Source organism: Quercus suber, unplaced genomic scaffold (assembly GCF_002906115.3).
Source record: "Quercus suber isolate HL8 unplaced genomic scaffold, Cork oak 2.0 scaffold_39, whole genome shotgun sequence".
Taxonomy (NCBI): Eukaryota; Viridiplantae; Streptophyta; class Magnoliopsida; order Fagales; family Fagaceae; genus Quercus; species Quercus suber.
The window spans coordinates 1,583,975-1,593,598 of NW_027069504.1; the positions used below are offsets into that span (position 1 = coordinate 1,583,975).

A 9,624-nucleotide genomic window follows, 5' to 3' on the forward strand; every position below is an offset into this window, starting at 1 on the left:
ATTCAACAAGAGGATGGATTAAGGGAATTACTGATTATGGTTTCAAATATACATTTATGGTCCATTTGAATTGAGAGAAAGGAAGGGGTTTGCTGTAACAAAATATTCAACTAGAGAATGAATTAAGGGAATTACTAATTATGGTTTCAAATATACATTTATGGTCTATTTGAATTGAGGGAAAGGAAGGGAAGTAGAGTAAATTTTACTCAAAATTAGTTTTTTTTAAAAATCTAATTCTACTCTACTCCCCCTCTTTCCTCCCTCAATCCAAACAAGCCCTTAAGACATTAATTAGACTAATGAATATCCTCAAATTATGAAAATTGCACAGCAAACCAAAGCAAAACTAGTAATGTTATAGTCACAAACTATTTTACAATATTTTTAGAAACTATTGAAGTAGCAAATTCTTACTAGTTCTAATTTTCACAAAAATGTTATAAAATAGTTTGTGTTTATAATATTATTCGAGCAAAACAAATATCCTACTAGTTCCTGAAAATGATATGAAAATCTTTATTGTACTAACTTTCATCAATGGTCAAAGATTATTTTGAAGGGTGTTTTAATTATTTTAGCAATAAGTTGTTTTTATAGGATAGCCAATCTATTTTACTGAACATATTCTTAGTTATTATTGGATGTATTATATATATAGTTATCTTTTCAATTTTTTTTTCTCCATTTTTAGTGTCAATTTAGTACAACATATTTTGGTCAAGTAAAAATAAGTCAAATTTGCAGGTTTCAGTTAGCTCAATTGATAAAGTCTCTTATGATTGAATAAGAAATCTGCGGTTTCATCCCCACCTACACAAAAAACTGATTAGTATCTTGGTTTGATGATAAAAAATTATTATTAAGAGTGGATATCATAAGTTGAAACTATTTATAAAAAAAATGTCAAATTTTATCCAGTTAAAGTAAGTTTGGATTAATGATGGTGCTCATGATCTCAATGGACTACTTGATTCACATTCACTCAAGAGCTTGAAAAACTTGCACCAAAAAAAAAAGAAATAATAATAATAATAAATAAAGGATCAAACACTCATTAGAAGGAACATCAATGTGGTGTTGACCAAAAACCCTCCAATGATTGTTAGAACTTAAAAGTTAAAACTCACATGATGTCGTATAAAACATTGTTAGCTAATTTGTGCACTCATACCATTGGAGGCTTGTTTAATATAGGATTTGGCTATTGTAATTGCCTACTTGATTAGAAATTTAGAATCATACTTTTGTACAATAACAAAATCATTTAATTGAATATTATGCACTCATGAAAATAAGAAGATTATGTTTTTGACACTAATGAAAAAGTTATTCATACGGTCTAATTTCATTTTTAAATAGTACCAAAACGACGAAACAAGAAAGACAAATACAAATACGAAAAAGCGCGCGGTACTGGCAGGTTGTAACACATATGGTGCTGACGTCTTGTTATTCCACTATAACAAAGACACGTGTCCTTTGTACAGTGATAGTAAATAACAGTAAGAATAAATCTCACAGTACGGCGTAATTTAGTAGCTATTGTAACCTATCAATACAAAGTTTTTATGGGATGAAAAATGTAAGAGCTGAAATTTAAGCCTTTAGGATAAAGTGCTCACTAGTAAATATCTTTTTTTTTTTTTTAACGTAATATTTTTCAAAAAATAGAATATAATACATATTATAAACACTTTTGTTAAAATAAACTTGTTAAAAAGTGAGTTACTGGTAACTTAATTTATTTTTTTATTTTTAAAAGTAAGGGTGTCTAAATTTATTCAAATATTTGACTATATATCATGAGCTTGTAAAAACCACTAAGTTAGTTCTTTTTTTACAAGTACAAAGTTCTTATTGGGGTGGGAGTTAAGAACTAAGGTTCAAGTCATCAGAACAGAGTGCTCATTACTAGATATTTTTATTTTTTATAAACGTAATATTTCTTAAAAATAAAATATGTTATATATTATAAACACTTTAGTTAAAATAGACTTATTAAAAAGTGAGTTATAATTAACTTTATTTATTATTATTATTTTTTTTTTTTTTTACAAACGGGAGTGTTCAGATTTATTCAAGTATGTATCTATATATCATGAGATCTTAAAGCCAATTTCAAAGGGAAAGGTTATGGCGCATACAGCACAGAGTTGTGGAAAAAATATTCTAGTCCTAATTTTTTTTTTTTTTAATTTAGAAAAAAAAAAAGAAAAAAAAGAAAGAAGAAGGATAAAATCATTTTTAAATTCTCCTTAAGACACTGTTAAAAAGACCCACTTGGTTAACTGTATAGTTTGGGGGGGAAAAGCTTTACTGCTGAAGTAGTATAAAGACAAGAAGACCAAGACCAACTGCTCTCATTTTCTTTCTTTAGCTAGTTTCTCAGTAAAGCTAGAGAGAGAGAGAGAGAGAGAGAGTGAGAGAGAGAGAGAGAGTGAGTGAATTATGGATGACCCAGATTTGTACTCACTACCTGGGTACAGATTTAGTCCCACAGACGATGAGCTCATTGAAGACTACCTGAAGCTGAAGATAACTGGGAAAGATAACAAAAATACTTGGCGTATACCCGAAATTGATATTTATAAATATGAGCCCTGGGATTTGCCAAGTAATTTTCTTAATTCTTATTATCACACACCCACCTTCATATTCTTGGAAAATTTATTGCTTTTGTTGTTAAAGGTAGGAACTTTTTTTTTTTTTTTGTTTCTTGTATTATTAGTTTGTTATAGATTTTTGCTGGACAAGTTTGTTACTTTAGTTTGTTATAGATTTTATACAATTCCTAAGTTCTAACCTTTGTGTGTGTGCTGTTTTCTGGTCTTGGTGTTGTCTGGTTTCATGTTGTATCTAGCTTGCAGTTTCTTTTGTATAAAGACTGATGAATTCTTGGGGGGTATGTTCCTCTGCTCTTGTATAGTTGTTTTTCTTCTTTAAAACATTACCTTAACCAAAAAAAAAAAAGAAGTAGTTGATTGAATTTAAATTAGTACTTTCATTTCTTTTTTCGAATTCAGAGAATGATTTAGCACTTACTCAATATGATAGATCATTTGATTTTCTCATTTTAGATCTGGAAATGAAGTTGTGTTGAACTACCATATTAATTTGTTATGTTGAATTTAGTAGTACTTATTTATTTATTTTTTTCCCCTTTTTGCTGACTTTGATAACATAATTCTGCATCACTCTTTGTAAATTTTTTTGTTAAATCTTCTTCATTATGTGACTTCTTGGTCTTTGTAACTTTTATTTTGTTAGTAGTTTACTTACTAGTAGCATAATATGCCCGTGTTAAATAGGTGCTCGGTTGAATTTTTTTTCATTTTTTGGGTGTCAAAATTTTGTGCTTAGTCTGGTTACTTGGATTGTAGGTTTTGCTAGGATACCTACAAAGGACAAAGTGTGGTACTTCATCACTCCACAGAGCCTGAAGCATAAGAATGGGAATGGGATGAACAGGTCAACCGAGAAAGGGTACTGGAAATCAACTGGTAAGGATCGGAAAATCAAGTCTGGAGGGGAAGTGATTGCAATGAAAAAGTCACTGGGCTACCATATAGGGCGCTCCCCTAACGGAGAAAGGACTGAGTGGAAAATGTATGAGTACCGAACCACCCAGAAAGAGTTTGATGGAAAACACCCCGGTCAGGTTGGCTTTTGCTATTTAGTTTGTTTATTGATGTGAAATTAGCCTGAGATTTTTTTCTTGATTGCTCCAGTGATTTTTTCATTTATTTATTTATTTTTTTTTTCTGTTGAATAAAGATTGTTTTGCCTCCAAAATCATTTTTACCTTCATTAAAAGAGGATTGATTCAATCAGCAAAGATTGTGGAAGCTGTTAAATTTTGTTAATTTTTAGTGAGGGTTGACATTCTTGCTGAATAATGATCACTTGATATGTTTAATTGGTGAATAAATCGAGTTATCCTTACTTGAAAAGGTTAGGTTGTTGGTTTATATGATTCTCTTATAACTTCAGAATACAAAGATGGTTGTGTAACTTTGATAACTTGCCAAACTTCTGCTGATTGGAATAAATCTAAGGGCCAATTCCTCAAAACCCTGAGTCAGTTTTCTGAGCCTTTAAGGGTTTCCTCTGTGGTGGCTGAACCACATAATTCTCGTGTTCCCTTTTATGCTTTCGCTTCTGCACTCATCTGCAATTTATTTAACATAGTATCAAAGGCACTATTAGCATTAAAGGCTAAATGCACACTTTGCGTGCTTTGCTAAAAGAAAGATGACTAAGTGCTCTGTTTGGTACAGCTCATTTTTAAGCCTTTTGAAAATGGATCTTTTGAAAAAACTATACCTAGAAAAAATTAACGTTTAAATTGTACTTTAAAAAAGTATGATAATGTGTTACCAAGCAATCTGCATCTATTTTGGCTTTTTGTTTTTATCTAAATTTTTTTTTGGATGATTCTTTTAATTCAAATTTATTGTGAACAACACATAAGATAATAAAATAGCAAGGACCGTAAGATAAGTAATTTATAAATTTATTGTGATAGAAAATGCCTACCAAAATCTATTATTAATAATATCAATTACAACCATAAACATAAACATAAACTACCCAAATCCTTAATACAGTAAAGCTGTTCTCACCATTAATGCACTGGCAAAGCATTATGTTATGATTCTCACACACAACACAAAAGTAATATGACCACTCTATTTATAGGATTATCGAATCTTGTTACATCTCTTTAGAATCATCACACACAACCCAAAAGTTACATTACTACTCTATATATAGGACTATCATGTCTCCTGATTTCTCTTTGTACTAATGTAGGATTTGTCTCTTTTTACTTAGGAATTGGTATAATTCATTATTCTTGTTAACCATTGTCTCAAATTCCTATTTTGACTAGGTTTGAATTTTCTCGGTGGAATGAAAATCCATTTTTTATTTAATAAGTAATTTGATATTTCTTAATCCATCAAGGGATAGATACTGAAATCTTATATATAGACAATGTTGCTAGGGATTGGTGGTTTTAGCTCAAGAGTTACCCTCATTGAGGAGAGGAGGAGGCTCTTAGCAGAACATGGAATGGGTTTTTTACTCTTTTTTTTTTTTTTTTTTTTTTTTTTAAAACTATTTTGATGGTTTCTTTTGAGTTGGAAGATACATCTATGAATTGAAAATTTGTTTGTCTTCTTAATGTAAGAGCAACATTGGGTGTATTAAGGTTTTGAGATTGTGAGTATCTTGTTTATGAGTTTGTTAGTTGGAATTAAGAGTTTGTATTGGGTGTAATTGAAGTTTGTGACATCTGTGTTTGTGTTTGATGCTTGTGAAAGTGTGCTAATCAATTTGTGAGGTTTGGTTGAATGTGGTTCTAATTCATATTGCTGATATTGATTGGCATTGTTGCTTGGGGATGTGACCTTTGGGCATGGAGTTGACCGAACCATTTAAATTTGTTATTGTATATAGATATTTTTTTTTAATTGTTTGTGTGAAAGCACTTCCACCAGCCTCAAATTACAATAACATTTTTAATCACTGTAGGATTCTAGAATCAATGAAGAAAATTTTAAGCTATTTTCTCCCTTGACTCACAACAAAATTTATGTAGATGCCTTCATTGTGAGTTTGCTTTACTAATGGTGCTTCCTTAAACTGATAACTATTATACATCAAATGGCTTTGTAGGACAACCTCCTCTATTTCATTGTTGTTAGTTATAACATTTTGATAGATTTTTACACACTGTTATTTGTATTTTTGTGGTAATTCAATTTGTAGTTTATATTAGGCAATGATGTTCGATTCACTTGGGTGCTTAACATTATGCAGAAGGCCTGGGTCCTTATTCGTTTATTCGTTGATCGAGAAAAGAATACCAAAGGCGGACCTGCTGTTTCACTTGATACCACATTTTGTATTGAAGAAACAAAGTCTAAGTCATCGCTGGCTCCTGTATCTCCAGCATTGGAAGTGCAAGCTGAAACTCATCAAACAAGTAATCAATCTTGTTATGTTAAAATTTCTGATGACATGTTGTCTGATGCTACAGCACCTGTTAAATGTAAAACTGACAACTACAACTACCATAATGCTTATGTTGCAGAAAAACAGGAGGCAGAAATGACATCTTCTGAGGTGATAGGACCTAGTTTCAGCATTAGACACTGCTTCTTCTTCTTCTTCTTCTTTTTGGCGAATTGAGAAGTATAGTAAATTAAATTAATCAAGTACTTGTCTTGTGCACTAATGTTTCTTCTATCAGGATGGTTTTAATGTGGACGAAATGATATCTGATGCGACAGAACCTGTTCAATTTAAAAATGACAACTACAACTACCAAAATGCTTATGTTGCAGAAAAACAGAGGGCAGAAATGACATCTTCTGAGGTGATAGGACCTAGTTTCAGCAATAGACACTTTTTTTTTTTTTTTTTTTTCGAATTTAGAAGTATAGTAAATTAAATTAATCAAGTACTTATCTTGTGCACTCATGTTTCTTCGATCAGGATGATTGCAATGTGAAGAAATATTTGAATATGTTCTCTCCATCTGCATTTGATTTTAATGCTGATGAAATGATGTTTGATGATACCGCACCTGTTCAATTCAAAAATGACGACTTCAACTCTGAGGTGATAGGACTTAGTTTCAGCATTAAACACTATCTATGGTTTTTTTTTTTTTTTTAAATTTTTTTTGTGGGGGGGGGGGGGGTTGGAATTAAAAGTATAGTAAATTAATTAAGTACTTGTCTTGTGCACTCATATTTCTTCCATCAGGTTGATTTCAATGTGGAGGAAAATTTGAATGAGTTCTGTTTCACGCCTCCAGATGACTCTCCATCAAGTTTACTCTCCATCACTCCTGATGTTTCAACTTTTATTAGTAATAAATCTTCTTATGAAGAAACACAGTCTGAACCAACATTGGCTCCAGCATCTCAAGCATTGCTGGAGCAAGCTGAAAAGCATCCTACTAATGGCAGAACAAGATTTTACATTGTTCCACCCCTTGCATGTAACAATGGTTATAATGCGTACACTGCGGAAAATCAAGTGGCAGAAGTAGAAGCTACAGAAGTGAGAAAAGATTTTACTTTCAGCTTTAAACAGTTTTTTTTTTTTTTTTAATAATAATTTGATAGCTACATTGGGGAGGGGTATTTGAACATTTGGAGATGCCAACTAGTTGAGCTACAAGGGTTAGAACAGTTGTTATTATTATAAAATTGTGGGAATTGGAAGTGCAGATAACTGATTATACACTTATCTTGGTTATTCATATTTCTTCTATCAGTTTGAGCTGGAAATGGAGGAAGCGCTCAAAATGTTCTATCCGCATCCACCAGAGCCATTAGATTGCAACTTTTCCTCCCCATCAACTTCAACCTTTGTTACACCTGCTGTTTCATTTACTACCTCCGTTAAAGCTTCTCTTGAAGAAGCACAGTCTATGCTAGTACCAGCTTCAGTGTCTCCAGAATTAGGCAGTGAAGCAGACAATTATCCCAGATGTTGTCCTGCAGAAAATTCTGATGCAATAACATCTAGCACTATACCACCTATTAAGTACAATGGCTATAACACTAATGTTTCAAAAGAAGTGGCAGAAATAACATCTGATGAGGTGAGAAAGGATTAAATTCAAGCATAAAACAATTGCATCTCTCTTCCAAGGGTAATTATCTAGTTAAGTACCTATCTTATTCATTTATGTTTCTAACATCAGGGTGATTTGCAGGTGGAGGCAGGCTTGAATATGTTCCCTGTCACACCACAGCCACTAGGTTGCAACATGTTATGCCCATTACACTCGCATATGCAAGCAGATTTAGGTTCTTCTTGCATCTCTTACCCTTTCACCAATGACTTAAACAGCGGTCATTGGGGGGTGCATCACCAATCTGGCACGAATGAGTCAGCTCCCAATATCTCCGAGTCCTGGGATTTGACTCCTTATAACCCAGATGACTGCTTTTGTTACAAGTATAGCAGTCAAAATAATCTTGCTTTTGATGATGAAACCCAGGAAAACATGGTCTCTGTTAAGGACAATGGGTCATGCCGTAGCTCAGATGCCATCGCAGAGGTAAGTGAAAACTCTCAAGATATCTTTTATTTATTGATCTTGCAAGTTTTTCCAACAAATTTCAAGTTGTGATAATTTGCAGCTCAAGACTCGTTACACTCATTTGTGGGTACTTTTTGATTTATTTGATGTGGTTTCTTTGTGTTTATGATCCTCAGATAAATTGGTCTTCTGAAAACTAACCTTGCATTGTTATTATGCAACAGTTTGAGCTAAAGTATCAAGATTTGTTGTGGCTTGAAGAGATCATCAATCCAAAGGTTTCACCAGGGTTGTTAAAATCAGGATCATATCTAGGATCTGAGGGAGGGTCTTCGGATCAGATCATAGGATCTGACTGAAGATCCTAAAATTTTACAATAAAAGAATGTCAATGATTTAGATAGATAATTAATTCTTAATATTACTTATAAGACAAGGTAAAAAAAAAATTATGGCTTTCTTGGGAAGTACTTACAAAAAAAAAAAAGTCTTTCCTGGAAAGAGTGGAAGAATTTTTAATACTCTTTGAAGACAGCTAAATTAAAAAGGATATTAGTCTTTCTTATAAAGTTCAAAAGAAAGTTTAATATTCTTTAAAAACAAAGCTAAAAGTCAAAGAATTATTAATATTCTCTGAAATCTCGCATGTAAAATCCCTCATGTGAGCAACATTCAACCAAAGTTTTGGGTATTTTGCTGAAAATGGGTCATCTTCCTTTTCCCACTTACATTTGCAAACATTCCCTAAAGTCTTCTCACAGTGATTCACTCTTTTTCAACTCAAAAGAAAAAGAGACTTCTAGTCTTTTACAAACCAAAGACCGATGGTCTTTTACAATCAAAGGCCTATGGCCTACTTTTACAACTTATTGTCATTGGAACTTGGGTTGTTACTCTTCCCCACTTTCCCACCCCACCCCCCAGAAAAATAGTCTTAAAAAGACTACCAAATTGGGTTCCTTACTTTGGTTCCAGTATAAGGTTTCTCTAAAAGAAACCACAATCTGGGTTGGAATTTTAATAATCCCTCTTAAAACACTCAAATTAATGTTTAAGTCATTGACATTTTAGATTTGTAGAATTGTGAGATTTAAGATCCTGATCAAGATTTTAGCGACCCCCAGACTTCGTTACAGAGTGAAAACAAGTACAGTCTTCACTTCTGTGTATAATGCAATTTGTATTTTATATCTTTGGGATATCACACTCTTCTCACATGGAGTGGGTATCCTGGTGATACTAAATACCTTCTCGTGTATGATGTTGATGAGCACTGGATAGCTTTGGTCGTCTTACAAAGTGAACCTTACAAGTGCCGTACGTCATCATCTGCTGGTGCTGTGAACCAGTTCTATATGTATATAATGAATCAAGCAATCGTTTGGAATTAGTATGATTTGGCAACTAAAAGATTGGAGCAAGACTTTGTTGTTGTTAAATTTGTATACAATGTGATTTATGTTCAGTTGTATTGGATAATTGTCGTTTTTCTGTAAACATGTAATAAAGTGTTCAACAGGAGATTTTCTTCAATGTTATCTTTAATCTTTGGGATA

At 32.5% G+C, this 9,624-nt stretch overlaps 1 protein-coding gene across 2 annotated transcripts; it reads left to right on the forward strand.

Moving 5' to 3' along the window:
- Positions 1–2,371: 2,371 nt before the first annotated feature.
- LOC112024675 (NAC domain containing protein 50) lies at positions 2,372–9,624 on the forward strand. Of its 2 annotated transcripts, XM_065771100.1 has the most exons (11): positions 2,372–2,617; positions 2,864–2,905; positions 3,384–3,661; positions 5,827–5,992; positions 6,101–6,132; positions 6,260–6,385; positions 6,505–6,630; positions 6,778–7,077; positions 7,295–7,624; positions 7,739–8,086; positions 8,293–9,624. In XM_065771100.1, exons 1-11 carry the CDS (start codon positions 2,452–2,454, stop codon positions 8,425–8,427), a joined length of 2,049 nt encoding a protein of 682 aa, XP_065627172.1. In that variant the 5' UTR covers positions 2,372–2,451; the 3' UTR covers positions 8,428–9,624. The 2 variants fall into 2 exon arrangements, with proteins under 2 accessions (XP_065627172.1, XP_023913056.1); XM_024057288.2 differs by lacking the exon at positions 2,864–2,905.

What these genes read in the sequence shown, in the direction of transcription:
- LOC112024675 (XM_065771100.1), top strand. Translation starts at nt 2,452, where the DNA reads ATGGATGACCCAGATTTGTACTCACTACCTGGGTACAGATTTAGTCCC. An exon ending in CAGAAATGACATCTTCTGAG is followed by an intron (nt 6,386 to 6,504) that starts GTGATAGGACCT and finishes TTCTTCGATCAG; the next exon opens with GATGATTGCAATGTGAAGAA. An exon ending in ATGACGACTTCAACTCTGAG is followed by an intron (nt 6,631 to 6,777) that starts GTGATAGGACTT and finishes TTCTTCCATCAG; the next exon opens with GTTGATTTCAATGTGGAGGA.